Source organism: Protopterus annectens, chromosome 1.part2 (assembly GCF_019279795.1).
Source record: "Protopterus annectens isolate FY-2018-M chromosome 1.part2, PAN1.0, whole genome shotgun sequence".
NCBI lineage: Eukaryota > Metazoa > Chordata > Ceratodontiformes > Protopteridae > Protopterus > Protopterus annectens.
Window position 1 is genome coordinate 487,272,086 of NC_056727.1, and position 16,060 is coordinate 487,288,145.

A 16,060-nucleotide genomic window follows, 5' to 3' on the forward strand; every position below is an offset into this window, starting at 1 on the left:
ATTTATCTTGAATACTTTTATCAGTGTGTCGCAATTTTGGGCATTTCGTTTATCTCGGTAATTATTTCAAACATTTTGAATGCTTTGACAGATGCATGGTGACTAAAATTCATTTAAATGAATTAAATTAAAATTTAAATTAAAAAATGAAAGTAACTTTGAATAACCACTGAGTTGTTTGTGAGTTCACCCATCATTTCTAACTGTGTGTCTCATCGCTTGTGTGTTGCTTCAACTTCAGATCCCATTCTGGCACCATGTCTCTTTACGCATGCCACTTTTGACACCATGTCACTTGTCTCATGCTTTCAAAAGAGACGATGAAGCGGTGAATGGCTTCATGATATTTACTATACGTAAATGTCAGGAACTGTAATTGGAACTTGTGTATTCAAGTTCACTGATTCACACATTACTTCAAACACACTCGCATGTGCATCTCCATTCATGCCTGTACTCACTCTGGCTGACTATACAAAGTGGCACTGTTCTCACACGTGCTCAGTACTTATATGCATGTGCTATCTAGATACAGTGAGTCAATAGGAACAATACACATAATGATCTACAATAGTGGATAGTAATCTTAAAATTTACCTGCATTATCCTTAAGTTAATATAATTGTTCCTTTGTGCTCTTTTTGAAGGGGTGTGCCAATGCCCTGTCTTCTTTCCCTCTTTAATTTTACACACACAATGTAATTAACTAGTTTACAAAGTGAATAATAGTTGCATGATTTTTTTCAATTTGTGAAATCGTCTGTAAATCACAAGAGATGCACCCTTTATGACATTCTGCATACAGTGCAGACAAAAATAAATAATAATGAAGTAACTTAGGAAATTAATGGTAGGAAGATTAAGACAAGGTTTTGAGGTGAAGGACATTTTAGATTCTCTACGTTTAGGTTCATACCTTGCAGCTATACAATGAGTAATTGCTGGTATAAGAGGTTAATTAGGCTAAGAAGTAAAAAAATATATAATGTCCTGCATCCCCCCCCCCCCCCACACACACACACACAGCAGCCCCCTGTCAGCCATTCTAGTGTTCCATTACTTGGCTATTTCTCCCCAGTTACTATAAACACAGTTCAACCCTGCCAGTATGCATACTGTTTTCTTATTTACTTCTATAGTGATTACAGCTATTGAAATAAAATAACACAAAACACTGATAACTATTTGCTAAACAATACAGTCTCACAATGAAAAAAGACTTGACATGAACAGTGAACGTCTCTACCATTGAAGTTCACATTCATTGAATTGGTGTCAGTACCCACATTCAAAGAAAATGCATCTTGCCAGTGGAGGATTAAGTTTATCTTAGGGCTGTTTTCAAACTGTAGGCTCATTACACAAATTTTTGGGCCATGCATACATGCATGCATTCTTTGATTCATTTTCCTGATTGTGTTAAATTATATTCCTTGTATAACACAGCACCACTTGTTCATAGGAAGTTACTAGGCTATTGGCCCTGAAGCCCCTTCCATGCCTAGTCAAGAATTTAGCCCATGTCCCAACAAGTTAGCACCGTATGCCACTGTCCAGCAGGGACATAAGTGGAATCCCAGTCGTGTTCCCCATCCAGTTATCCAGGTTGCACTTAATAAAAAGGGTTAATGAGTTACTCTGCTTGACATGGAGAGGGAGTCTTTTCCACAAAAGGAGGAGTCAATGGGAGACAAATCTGTCAAGCCAACAATTACTACTGATGTCACAGACCAATTTGAGGTCGCACGTATGGGTTACTCGAGTGAACCTTGACTTGCGGATACGGAGCAGTCCCGTCAAGGAGTGGTCTGAGATTGCTTTGTATGCCAGACAGAGGTCACCTCCGAGGAGTCTGTAGGAGACTGAATAGAGGGACAGGGCCTTCAGCCTGTCTGTGTAGGGTAGATCTTTGAGGCCCTGGATTCTCCTGGTGAGGAACCTCTGTGGTCTGTCCAGCTGCTGCATGTGCTTTGTGAGGTACATGCCGAAAAGGGCATTGTACTCAATAATGGGTCTTATAAGTGAATACTACAGGGATATTATGACCACCTTGTCCCTGGATGAGATACCCTTACTAATGAGGTGGGCCATGTAGAAAGCTTTCCATACAGTGGAGACAATATAGTGGTTAAAAGTCAGTTTGCTATGAATCTGGGTGCCCAAGTGCTTCATGACTGATTACATGCTTAGGACCTTATTATCAATGTGATAATTTGTGGGGACATCACTCTCCCCAAAGGGAATGATGATGCATATTTTGGCATTCAGTTTGATTCCATGTTTCTGGCACCAGTCATTTGTTTGGGTGAGACCCTCTTAGAGGACGTCCACATCACTATGGGAATTGATGACAGCATACAGCTTGTAGTCATCTGCAAACTTGGTCAGCCATAGCCATCTGGTTTTTGCCTGCACCTCAGAAAAGTATATCCTAAACAAGAGAGGCCCCAAGACCGATCCCTGGGGTTCACCGCTTGTTATGGGTCTACTGCTTGAGGTGTCTTCCCCTATTTTGACTAGGTGGGTTCTATCAGTGAGCCAGATTGCTACCCATCTGGTAACATATGGATTGATGCCTAGTTGAGAGAGTTTATCTATTATATATACCTCAGTGGGGAGTAGTATCGAAGGCTTTGACCAGGTCAGGATAGGCAGTGTGTATCATCTTCCCCTCATCCATGGCCTTGGTGACTGTCTCCAAGTCGACCAAATTTAACAGGCATGACCTCCCCTTGACAAAACCAAACTGTCTGGGATCAAGTGTCTGGAGGTTGCCAGTGTTCTTGTTAATGAGGTCCATGATGATCCATTCCAAGGCCTTGCAGATCAGGCTAGTTAGGCTGATGGGTCTATAATTTCCTGGATCAGTAGATGCTCCACTTTTGTGCAAAAGGATGACAGTGGCTGTCCTCCACTAGCTTGTGTTAAAGCTGGTCCTCAGGCTTTGGTTAAATAGGGTGCCTAATGGTGCTTGCACGTTCCTGCCTGGGTTCATGTAGGATGCAGCCTGGGATGTTATGGGGTCCCATAGAGGCTGTATTTTTTGCCTTTGAGAGGGCAGTGATGACTTGCTCCCTGGGGGTTGGGAGGGTGGCTTAATGGCTAAGGTGTTTGTCTTACAAACACAAGGTGCAGGGTTTGAGTCTCACAAGGGATAACTGGGCTTTAAAATGGCTGCTTGGCAGGCAGTTAGCCCCTATACCTACCTGAACTAACCTACCTACCTAGAGATAAGGGGAAGGGGGCAGGTACTGGGGATGTCTTGTTTTACTGATGGGGGGACAGAGGGGTGAAGTTTTCACTGATCCTGTCTGCCAGCAGGTTGGCTATATCTACAGCGTTTGTGTATATGGTGTCCTTGACCACCAGTTCTGAGCAGATCTGGGTGCTTCCTTTGAGATTGTAAACATATTTGAAGAAGGCCTTATGATTGTCTTTATTAGATGTGGCCAGTTTGTACACGAAGTTTGCTTTGGAGGATTTTGCTAGTGCTGTTATTTGCTTGTTCAGGCTAAGGAAATATTGCTTCCAGTTAGGCACCTGCTCCTTCTTGGTCCTGGACAGCAATTTTTTCATTTTATTATAGAGTTTATCTTCCTTGAGGAGGAGGACTTAGTTTTGTCTGGTATTCCTGATTCCATGCAGCTATATAAATGCTCTTATAGTACTTTGTTGTAGGTTTGGACATATGTACCAGTTCCTGTGGAGAGGGAGTTGTTGTGAAGCTGTTTATACCTTCCATCAGGAGGTTGTAATGAGCTTTGGCAAAGTTTTTTTTGTTTAACCCTAGCTAAGGTGGTCGGGGGAGATGGCGACTATGAAATTGATCGCTTTGTGGTCAGATCTTACCAGGGATGATGACACTGTAGGGATGCTGCAGTGGTTATTCATGTTGGTTAATAGCAAGTCCTAGAAGGTTTCACCTCTTGTGGGAGCATCGACCAACTGATCTAAGACATTTGCATTGACGAAATCAAGGAATCTCTGGGCATTTGTGTTTTGGCATGAGTATTTCTTTCAATCTATTGTTGGATAGTTAAAGTTGCCCAGGGTCAGGGTAGGTTGAAACTTGATCAATTTGAAGAGGTCCAGATAGGTGGAGTGAGCATCTTGAATCAAAGTTGGAGGCCTGTAGCTAGGTATGATTTGACTAGGGGTCTTGTCAGTTAACTGCACCTGGAGTGTTTCTTGTGCATCTTACTGTTTGACCAGCCTGGAGGTGTGTATGGCTTTTATATATATTGCAACTCCACCTCCTTTTGCTTTGCTGCCCACGGTTTGGGGTCTGAATGTATGATGGTATGAGTAACCTGGTATGGCTGGGATGCTCTCCACAGCTTTGAAGCAGGTTTCCGTGACTGCACAAATGTCAGCATCTTCTAGGTTTAAGAATGCTTGCAATGAGTGCAGTTTCATGTTTAGACTCCAAGTGTTTAGCAGCATGACCTTTAATTTACATTTTGATGAAATTTTCATGTTGGTAGTTTTGACCTATTGCCTAAAAAAAGGCACTATGGGGGGAGGCAAGGGCCTTAGGCAAGAGCCTTTGCCAGGAGCCTGAAGCCCAAGGGAGACAGATGCAGGCCATCTCTGGCAAAGGATTATGGTTTGTCAGTCATGTCATTCCAGGATGTCAGGTACTGGATCCCCTTGGAATGACACCAGAAACTAAGCCAATTGTTAAAGTCAATCATTTTCTGTTAGTATTGAGGCAACATTCTGGGTGATGGTAGAATGCTGCTTAAGGCTAGGAACATACCTGAATGGGGCACATGTTCAGCAAGCCCAATCATGTCTCTCTTCATATAGTCTAGGGAGGTACATCTCAAGTCATTCACGCCAACATGGACTATGAAAGAGTCAGCAGTACCTGTTGAGAGACTTGAGTGCATGGATGATATGGCAAATTCTGGCACCTGGCAAACAACTAACCGTGAATTTCTCCTTATCCAGATTGGTGAGTCCTATGACTAATATGTTGGATTTATGTTTAGGCCTTAGTGGCTGTGAGACACAAGTATGTGGACTGACTGTGGTGTGGTGGGCGATGGAGTTTGCATGTGGTTTTGCCACAGAGGTCTCTTTTGTTTGGGTATGTTTTTGTTGAGGACCTCTGTATATGTGGGAGTGTGTAGGTGTGGGTGGTGTTAGAGCTGTGGTGTTTGCGTTGACAACCTTTTCAGTGTCAGATATACTGGTTTGTGGGGGAGAGAGCATTGACACTAGGTGCCTGATGTAATTGCATCTCTCACAAATTGTGCTCCTAGGTGGTAGTAGTAGAGAGTTGTCCGTGTACATGAGGCATTTGCTACACTGTCTCTGGATGCCCATATCAGCCAGACTGGTAGGAGAAAACATAGGGAATTGTCCATACATATTTGTCAGAATCTGAGAGAGAGAGGCCAGGGAGAGCTAAGAGGGTAAAGGGTGGAAGGTCTAAGAGTAGTACTACTAGGTGATCACACAAGTGCTACTAAGTGAAAATTTGTAGCTGGAATACCTTAAAAAGGGTTAAAAACTGTGTAGCTGAAGCAAACCTGTATCTAGTCTGTGCTACTCAATTTAAGGTTAAGAACACAGTAAAAAACTCACAAAGAAGCACAGATTAACCACTTACAGACAAAAGAACAGAACTCACAGTATGAAAAAATACAGTGAACAGTAACGAAAGGCAGTTAATCAGTAATGAATTGCAGTAGATAGCAATGAAGTATAGTTAATCAGTAAATTGCTTTAAAACAGCTCACAATCACAAGTAAAAGGCAGCTCAAATAAAGCAGCAATTCAATAGAATACTGTCATCAGTTTAATAAGGCTATCGACAATACGGCAACCTAAATGCAATTGAACTCCTAAGCACAAGCAGCAAAATGAAGTAGGAAGAGGCACAGTTTTTTTTTTAGTATAAAGTGAGGAGACAGGAGATAGTTCAAAGTTGAGAAGCTAAAGGGGTAGGCCTTCACAGCTTAACTCACTGTACACAGTAGAATGAGCTGATGTAATGGGACTGGTGGAGTGTCCAATATGAAATTTATACTAGAGACAGACAACTCAAAGCCACCACGTTTTAGTACCACAACAGCAGTTCAGCGGAAGGGTGGGATATAAGGATTGAATTCACTAAATCTAAAAAACAGTTGCACAGTTTAAACAGATACGTAGCAAGTTCAGTGCAGAAAACAGCTGAAAATAAGCATTTATCTTTTCTTTTCCAATCTCACAACAGAGCAGTGGCGGAAGGCCTATCTCACAGCAGCTTTGAGCAAACAAGTACAAACTGGTTTAAACATCGGCTATTTAAGGCAGAGAAATAGAAACCAACCAAATTATCCAATAAAAAAACAGCCTTGCAGTAATGTCCCCAGCTAGATCAGACCATATTGAATTCCCCCATACAAAGAAACATCTAGGCCTCTCTCTAGACAAAAGATTTCACTATAAGCTCCAAAGGTCACAAACAGTAATAGATATTCAGCTCTATGCTATTTTTTTCAAGTACAGCAATAGGTTCATAGGTTCATAGATTAGTACTAGGCTAACTGCCCTGCGCTGCCCATTTAAGCCTAGCCAAAATTATTATCTTTGAGACAACAAACCACCCTGTTTGTGTTATAAAGCAAACACCACCATTATTAGGCCACCCTCTCAACCCTAATAAGTACAAAGAACAGAACAGAATAACAAAAAGGAGACCAAGATCAGAACAGAGGTAAAGATTGAATTCAGTAGGTGTGATGTGTTTTAAATTTGTAGTTTTGAACATTCTTCCAATAAGCAGTGAAACAAATGTATGAACCAGTAATGACAAAACTACCAGTTTCAGAAAATTTTAACCATAAAAGACCACTCAAACCTCTGTCATTACAGCCCACCAATATCAGTCAATAAGTACAATCTCTGCAGAAGTAAGTCATCCAAATAATTCCACATTAAAGAGATCTGTAACTAGTAAAGAGGTTGCTACTAGCTACCAACTTTACATTTCAGTGTTTCATCTACAAATTCAGTGCCTGCTGCCCTTGAATAATTAATTGCCTGTATTGGGTTACATAAAAAAAATGGTAAGCAGGTAATGTAATAGGGAATGACTGGCAAACCAACAGCAAGTAATTATGCTACTAACACTGCTTTCAAATTCTACAGCACAAATAGTGACTGCCATTTTGCTAAACAAAACAGTTAGTTACAATTTGAAAACAGGCTTCGCATAAGCAACAGCAAATTTATCTTCCCTTGAAACCTCACAATTCCATGAAAATGCACTGAAACTCATAATTCCATGAATATGTACTCAAACTCACAATTCTGTCAGCAGTCTAGTAGTTGGTGTAGAGGATTCAGGCTCTTGTCTCCTGTAACCAAGTTACAGGATCAAGCTATTTGACTAACGTACACCCCCCCCCAACTAGAAGATTACATTTATTTATTATTTTATTTATTTTATTTTACATTTGTTTGCCAGGATAGTCCGACTGGATACTTGTCCATTTTCAGTGGAGGCCCGGGGAGAAAAGCTCCAAAAAGACATTCAACAAACTGTTATATTTTTACAATTTAAAACACAAAATAAAACACAAATAAAAGGATGTTTACACAGATGTAAACAAACACAAAAACAGATGCACAAATTATTAAATTTTTACTCAGATGGAAAATTCTAGACAGTGTTTTTAAGAATGATAGGGTATTGAATGCCTAACCTGGTAGTAGAGCCAAGGATATCATAGGATTTATAAGTTAAGAAACACTAAAGTGTAGGCAGAAGTCCTCCATCTGCACACTAGTGATGGTTAGAGTTAGTCTGGATTAGGATAAGGACATAGCCATCGTTTTTTAAAGTACTGAATCAGACTTTTCTTGAATTGAGGTAGAGAGAGTTCAGATGTAAGATTAGCAGGAAGAGAATTCCAAGTTTTGCCAACAGAGTTAGCAAGTAGAGATTTACTGGTTGTGTTGTTGGATTTGAGAGTTTGAACTAGTAGTCTTTCGGATGAATGAATGTGTGCTGAGGTTACTGTAGGGGGTGATGAGGTTTTTAAGTATGGGTGTATTATCTGGTTGGTACAGGATCTTGTGTGCAACTATTAGTTGATTAACCTGAAGTAGGTTAAGGCAGTTCAAGCCATCCTAGTAGATTTAGGTTATGACAGTGATGAGTTCTGTAGGCTGCATCAGTAGCAAATCTAGCAATGTGATTGTAGCTGCTAGAAAGTTTATTAAGGTCAGTTTTGCTGAGGTTTGTAAATAGAGGGGAAGCATAGAGGAAGGTTGAGAGTAGATGTGTATGAGCAATTACAGTTCTGGCTAATGGCGTTAGGAAGGGCTTGATCCCATGTAGTGAACCAAGTTTTTTATTAACTGTTTTAATAGTTTTATTGATATGCAGATCAAACTTAAGGTTATCTATTATAATGCCTAACAGTTTGGTTGAGGAATCTGGGGAAATAATGGTGCCGTTGTTGGATTTTAAAGTAAAGGTTCTAGGGGCAGACCTGTTAGTGGGGGAGAAAAGCAGCAGTTTGGTTTTATTAGGATTTAACATGAGACAACGGTTACGGAGCCAATTTTCAACTGTGATAAAAGTATTTTGGAATAGAATCTGCAACTCTGTAGGTGAAGTGTTGGAGCATACTAAAGTGGAGTCATCCGCATAGTGAGTGCATGTTGCATTTGGGATGACCTTATACAAATCATTGATGAAAATGGAAAATAATAGTGGACCTAGTATGGAGCCTTGGGGTACTTTGAGGGTGATGGGTAAAAGGGTGGATAGTTTGGTCTGCCATAGGACAGCCTGTTGTCTACCACTGAGGTATGATTGAAACCATTGGATGGCCTGGTCCTCTAGGGAGATGGATTTCAAAGTATGTATGAGTATTTGGTGGTTTACCATATCAAAGGCTTTTGAAATATCGAGAAAGATAGCAGAGAAAAGTTTATTATTGTTTTGGTGTTGGTTAATGACGTTAGAGAAGGAGAGGAAGGCTGAGGTTGTACTATGGAATGGTCTAAAGCCATGTTGGGTGTTGGCTAGAAGATTATTATGGATAAGATAGTTCAGGAGTTGATTGTGGATGCATTTTTCCATAATTTTAGCCAAGGGTGACAGAATAGCTATGGGTCTATAGTTTGAAAGTTCAGTAGAGCTGTCCCCTTTATGGAGTGAGATGACATGGGATATCTTCCAGATGGAGGGAATGGGCGCTTCAGTTATAGTTCTCTTGATCAGGATAGTAATGGGGTATGCTATGGCATCTGCAGCTTTTTGTAGATATTCTGCAGGGAGGAGGTCAGCCGACAGGGTGGTAGGATTTTGTTTTTTAAGTAATTTTCGGACCAAAGATGTGCAAACTGGCTTGAAGTTAAAGGGGAGTAGGGAGCAGAGTGTAGTGGCTGGAAAATATGGGCATCCAGGGGATAATTGATTAGCTAGGTTCTGGATGGTTGTTGTAAAGAAGCTGTTAAAGGTATTGGCAATTTCTGCTGGGGGGTTTTGGTTAGCATCCAAGGGGGTAGGAGTGGGGGACTGTCCTGGACTAAGGAGTTTGTTTATACCTACCCAAAACTTTTGTGGCTTGTTTTGGTGTTTTTCTTGTAGATGACAGTAATAGTTTTTCTTGTCTAATGTGGTGGATATTTTGTTTAATTTCTTAGCTGTCTGTATCTAAGTTGATCTGCGGGTTTTTTTGTGGTCCTCGAAGTGGCCCAAGCCCTATTTCTAAGTAGCATTTTATGTCTGGTTTCTTTTGAGAGCCAAGGAGCAACTTTTGTTTTGGTTCTAATAGTCTCTGCTGGTGCATGGGTGTCAAGGATGGATAGGAATTTGGTATTAAAGTAATTTACTGCTTCTTCAAGTGGTAATTGTTTCAGAACTGACCAATTAGAAGATTTGAGTTCATTTTGGAAATTTGTGCAGTTGAAATTCTTATTGTTCTTTATTGTTTTAAACATGGACTGGTTGTGGATATCAGCTTTTTGCCTGATTAAGTAGGTGAGGAGGTGATCACTTACATCATCAGGCAGGGTCCCACTCTTGTATTGAGAGGATGGGTATTAACAAAAATCCAATCCAGAATACTTGCTTTATTGTTGGGTTTACTGATCCTAGTGGGGGAGGATATGACCTGTGAAAATCCATAAAGGTTTATGTGGTGAGTGGGGGGTTCTGAGGAACACATGTTCCAGTCTATGTTGAAGTCCCCAAGTACAATAGTTTCTTGGGGGTAATTGCTGGATAACTAATGTAGGATATCTTCAAGGGTATTTATGTTATTGCCTGGGGGAATATACACACAGACGAGATTTATACATTTGTTCTTATTAATGTGGAGCTTAGTGATAATTTCAGTATTGCCAATCAGGGATGTTTGTAGGGCATTATTGGACACTTCAAGCATGGATTTGTACAAAACAGCTACCCACCTCCCTTTCTATTGTTTCGATCAAGCCTTAGGATCTTATAGCCTGGTGGTATAACTTCTTTATCTGAAGTAGAAGGTTTTAGCCAGGTTTCAGTAAGTCATAGTATGTCTGAGGAAAGAGCATCTAAGAGGGCATGTAGGTGTTGAATCTTATTGTTTACACTTCTGATATTTAGGTGACTGATCAAGAGTGAGTTTGGGGGTTTGACCAAGATTTGTGTAGTAGTGGGACAGTTAATAAAGGACCTAGAGCCAGTGGATGAGGATGGGCCAGGATTTGGATGGATATCTCCATCCATCGTCAAGTTGCATTGTAATCTGATTGTGAGCTTCCAGATTTTAATTAATAGACTTTGGTATCTTTTGGTTTTAGGTTTGGCATATCTTGTTCTAATGGGTTGCTGATACCTAGTAAGTAAGGAGATAGATGGGAGGGGATGTATTAAGTGTACAAGCTTGTGTGGAGCTATAAAAGTGGATGTTTGGCCTTTTGGGTAGTGGAAACATGGGTATATATTATATTCATAGGCAGTAAGAAGATGTGGGACAAGCAAGGGTAGCAGAGAGTGTAGTGGTAGTATTTTAAGTGGTTTCATTGCAAGTAACATTGGGATTATTGAGGTTGATTTGTCCCCAGTTTAAACTTTTTAAGATAGGATAGAAGGGTTAAGTACTGGAGAGCCTATTGATGACTTGGATATAGCTGAATGGTTGAAGAAAGATGGGGTGTGGTTGTAGCACTATATATTTAGCACCACTGGGGGCGGGTGAGATTTGGGGACAGAGTGGGGTGCGGGGCAACCCAAGTGCAGCGAGGGTGAGCGGAGCAGGGCCAAGCCAGACCACAAGGTAGTAAGAGTCTGTGTATACTGCATGAGTGCACTGAAGCTAAAAGTAGGTTTTTTCTTACTTTCTATTAGGTTCCTCTCCTCCTTTTTATAACAATTTGTCTAAAGAGTTGCGTTTGTTACGTTTTATAGTTTTATGGCTGTGAGAGTAAATTTAACTTTTATGTCCTAGTAAGACACTTAGCATTCAAGAGCTCACACGTAAAGCATTAAGCTTTCTTGAGCAGTTTTCCACTGAGGTACTCTTTAATGGGTAGTAAGAGACTTAGTAAGCCAAATCAGGTAATAAAGGTTTTCTAAGATATTGATTGGAGGGGAGCTATTAGTGCTTCAGACCCAGTCCAGCTGTGTGAAATCTAAAATGGTGCCTGCCACAGGTAATATTTATTAACTTTGGGATTGGCTTAAGGTAATAAACAGGGAAGGGGAGGGAGAACAAGATTGTGGGCTGGGAGTTCTTTTGTACTGCTGTTAATGAGCCAATATCTAGGCAAAGACAAGTTTGTGTTTAAGAAAAATAATCAAAATTGTCCAAGAACTGCTGTGAAGCTGTAAGTCATTTCTTAATTTATCAGGTGGAAAAATGGCATAACCTTGTATCTGTAGGCTACTGTGCTCTCAATTAAATTAAACACACACATTATTTGATCAGTTATGGATACTATTTGCTAACAGAAGGGAATAAAAGAGACATGGAAGATGAGTGTGTGTGTGTGTGGGGGGGCTGCTTACAAGCCAAAGCAGAGTGCTCTCCAGGGGATAATGAATATTAGCTCAAACAGATAGGCACATACACAAAGTTAACTTTAGCTGTTTGTGTTTGCAGACAGTTCCGACCTGGACTGTGCTTTTCATATAACAGTGTGTCCACTGGTCAGGTTAAAGATAAAGGTGTTATTGCAGCCGATTACTTAGAGTGGTGTTAGGTACAAAGTTAACTTTAGCTGATGTTCTTCGTGTTTCACTGTTGCACTCAACACACTTGGGTTATTTGCCTGCAGGTAGCACTCAATCGGCCTGAATACCAGAGACTTAGTATTTCTGTGTCAGTTGCTGTCACTCCAGGACTGACGTCAGGTCGTCAGGGGTATAAAAACAGGCAGCCGATGCCATTACATCAGTCTTTCTTGCTGAGGAGCCCGTAGCAGAAGTAGTTTGCACGAGTGGCGGTTGGCCACTAGTTGAGTTTTTATTTCTGAATTGAATCATCCTGAAGTCTTCTAAAGCTAAGTACCCAGTTGGGGATCCTTTTTTCTTGCTCTAACCTATGTCAGAAAAAGTTAACAATTGTCTCGCCTGTGGAAAGCAAATACCACACCGAGATTTCCATTCTTACTGCGTCAGCTGTTTAGCCCCAGACCACGACATTCCTCACTGTCGGTTTTGTGCTTTGTTCAATGCCTGAACTATTCGTCATCGGGCCCTTATTGTCGCTAAATACTTTCGCTCTAGATCTCCTCATTCCAAAATGGCTTCGCTAAGCCATCCGACTACTGATCTTCCGAAAAAACGTAAGGATAAAGACAGGGGCAGACTGCACAGGTCCAAAACTGCTAATGACGCTTCCATTAAGCTAGTCACCAGTTTACTGGTACTCAGTGAGGCATTTTCACAGCCCCTGATACCCACTTCGATGGATTTGCAGGCCCCTACTGAGACCCGTTCAGAGTCTGGTTTGCCGAGAGACTCTTCTTTGACTATGGAACCTGCGGATGTCTCTACCTTGGATAGGTCCGGAGCTGCTGTGCAAGTACCGGCTTCTGAGGAAGTTCTTTACATTATCGATACTCGACACAAACCGACGACTTCTTTTGTGTCTTCAGTTTTGTCTAAAACTATTGAGTTTCTAAGGCTAAGAGTACGAGCTACACCTAAAAAAATGATGACCCAGTCTCAAGCACCTGCTTCCTTGCCACAATCTCAAATGTGTAAAATGGCAGAAGACCTGATCATGCCGATTAGGTGAAGCCAGCCTTCCCCTGCTAAGAGAAAAAGAGACCTGTCCCCAGCAGCTTTAACTGACCAAGAGTCTGACGTTTCTGAATATGAAGATATGCCTTTATCTACTTATGAGGATTCAGATGCAGAGGAATCCATTACCTTTGCTTCCCCTCCAGAGGATTTTTCTTTTGGTGAAACCCTTCATACTTTGAGAGCATTTCCTCTGGGAATGCCAGGTTTATCCTCAGTCCAAAAAGAGACTCAGAGAATTTTTAGATTTGCCACAACAAGGACCTTTGGCTATCCCTCTTGTTCTGGATGTTATGGATGATGTCTTTATGGAATCCAGTCTGACTCCTGATACTTTACCCCTGCTCCAAGGAAACCAGACAGGTACTACAGAGTCCCTGACTCTCACAAATTTATTTTCAAAAATCCTACTGCTGACCCAGAGGTCATTTCCCAAGGGCCTAAAGGTATAAAAGCAACTGCAGCTAAGAATCCCACCACTTCGGACAGGGATTCCCAAGCTTTAGACAAAAAAGTATATACCTCTGCAACTCTAGCCATTAGGGCATTGAATTGCCGGTTTCACATGCTGAAATACCAACAACATATTATGGAACTTATTAAACAGAAATTATCTACCTTTACAGACTGTGCAGAAAAAGAATTACAGAAGTTTATGCATTCTGCAAGCCAAGTCAGCAAGCATACCTTGCAATGTGGGTTTGACGCCCTAGAAGCATCTTGCAGGGCGGCAGTCACTGGTTCTGTACTGAGAAGGCATGCTTGGCTTAAGGAACAGACCTTGCCAGACCATGTCAAATCAAAATGACTAGACGCTTCTTTGAATAAGGACAATTTGTTTGGCACCAAAGCAGAAGAGGTTCTAAAAAAGATGGAAGAAAAAGCTAAGTCTATGCAGACAGTCAAAGAGTTTTTGCAGGTGCAACCTCCAAGATTCAGTAGGCATTGCCCCTCGAAACATTGGTCCTTTCCAGCCCCCTCAAGGCCATCTCAAAGTAGTCCCAGGGGAAACAGACCCCCCCAGATTACAGTCTCAGGGTATGCCGAGATCTAAGCAATGGAGTACCTCCATTTTTAAAACAGGGAGTGCTAAGCCACCCCCTTATGGAAAGAATTCACAATGACTTCTTAAATCCACTCTTCACCTCTGCCCAATTGCTCGTGCCCCTAGGAGGAAAACTTTCCCACCATGCAGAAAACTGGACCTACATCACCAAAGACCGATGGGTCCTCAACATTGTATCCCATGGGTACAAATTTTACTTCCACACATTGCCAACCCCAGAAGTGTTCCCAGACCTTCCTCCAAACCAGTGGGCAGAGGCACAAAACCAAGTTCAATCCCCTGCTCTCCATAAGGGCAATTCATCCTGTTCCTGCAGAACAAATAGGTCAAGGGTTTTATTCCAGACTTTTCCTTGTACCCAGAAAAGAGGGCAGTTGGCACCCAATCCTAGATCTTTCCATTCTAAACACCTTCCTGATGGTACCAAAATTCAAAATGCTCACCCTTCAGCAACTTCTTCCAGTGCTGTCCAATGAGGCCTGGTTAGCCACCCTAGACCTATAAGAAGCTTATCTGCAGTGAATCATGCAGGAAATATCTACGTTTCAGGGAAGGATCTATACGTTATCAGTTTTCTGCACTTCCCTTTGGCTTATCCACTGCTCCCAGAGTCTTCACAAAATTCCTGGCTCCAGCCATTGCCTATTGCAGACAGAGAAAGATTCGAATATACCCTTACTTGGACGATTGCCTGATTCATGCAGACAGTCAGGAAAAGCTGTTGCAGCACCTGACATTTGTAAAGAACCTTCTAACCTTCCTGGGGTACACTATCAATTAAAAGAAATCAAATCTAGTCCCCATTCAAAAGACTGTATTCCTGGGAGCAAGCGTGGACACAGCACCCCAGATGGCATTCCTTACTCCAGAAAAACAAGCCTATCTAACAGGCTACTTCACTCAAATGGCCACCAGAACCCAGCTTTCAGCAAGGAAAATCATGCAGGCTCTAGGGTTCATGGCCTCTTGCATTCTACTAATTCCATATGCAAGACTGCATATGAGGAAACTTCAATGGTACTTAAAAAAAATGTTTGGTGCCAACATTCTCAGGACCTGGAAACCATCATACTTTGTCTAAAGACAGAGTTTCTTTGGTGGGCAGCAGCATGCAACCACAACAAGGGGCTTTCCTTTATACAACCCCACGCCGACCAGACGCTAACCACAGACTCATCAGACTATGCCTGGGGGGGCATATCTGGGCGACAAGTGCATTCAGGGCCACTGGAGCTCAAGTCAAATTCATCTGCACATCAACCAAAAAGAGATGCTAGCTGTTCATCATGCTCTGACAGCTTTCAGATCCCTACTCTCACCAGGACTCCTGCTAATAAAAACAGACAACACCACAGTTATGTGATACATCAACAAGCAAGGGGGAACCCACCCTTACCCACTCTGTAGGCTAGCCATGACACTGTGGAACATGGCCTTGGACATGCATATTAATTTGCAAGCTAAGTTCCTGCCAGGCAAACAAAACTCTCTGGCAGACGACTTAAAGAGAAATCTCCTAGACTCAATCGAGTGGCAATTAGACCCCAGCACTTTCAGCCTGCTAACCCAGAAATGGGGGGTCCTGTAGGTGGACCTTTTTGCCTCCCCCTACAGTCACCAGATCAGCATATTATGCACCAGGACATCTCACAGCAGGGCCTGGAAAGTGGATGCCCTATCCTTCCAGTGGGTAAACCTCTCAATCTGTGCTTTTCCCCCTCTGCCTCTTCTTACAAGAGTATTACTCAAGATAT

General features: G+C 41.8%; 1 protein-coding gene across 1 annotated transcript in view; it reads left to right on the forward strand.

The window, feature by feature from the left end:
• The window catches only part of ANAPC1 (anaphase promoting complex subunit 1), a 3,613,296-nt gene that overhangs the window by 3,002,252 nt on the left and 594,984 nt on the right, over nt 1-16,060 (forward strand). Inside the window, exon 40 of the mRNA XM_044060160.1 lies at nt 11,596-11,608. Within this exon, the coding sequence (XP_043916095.1) occupies nt 11,596-11,608 (13 nt within the window). The remainder of the gene's footprint in view (nt 1-11,595; nt 11,609-16,060) is intronic.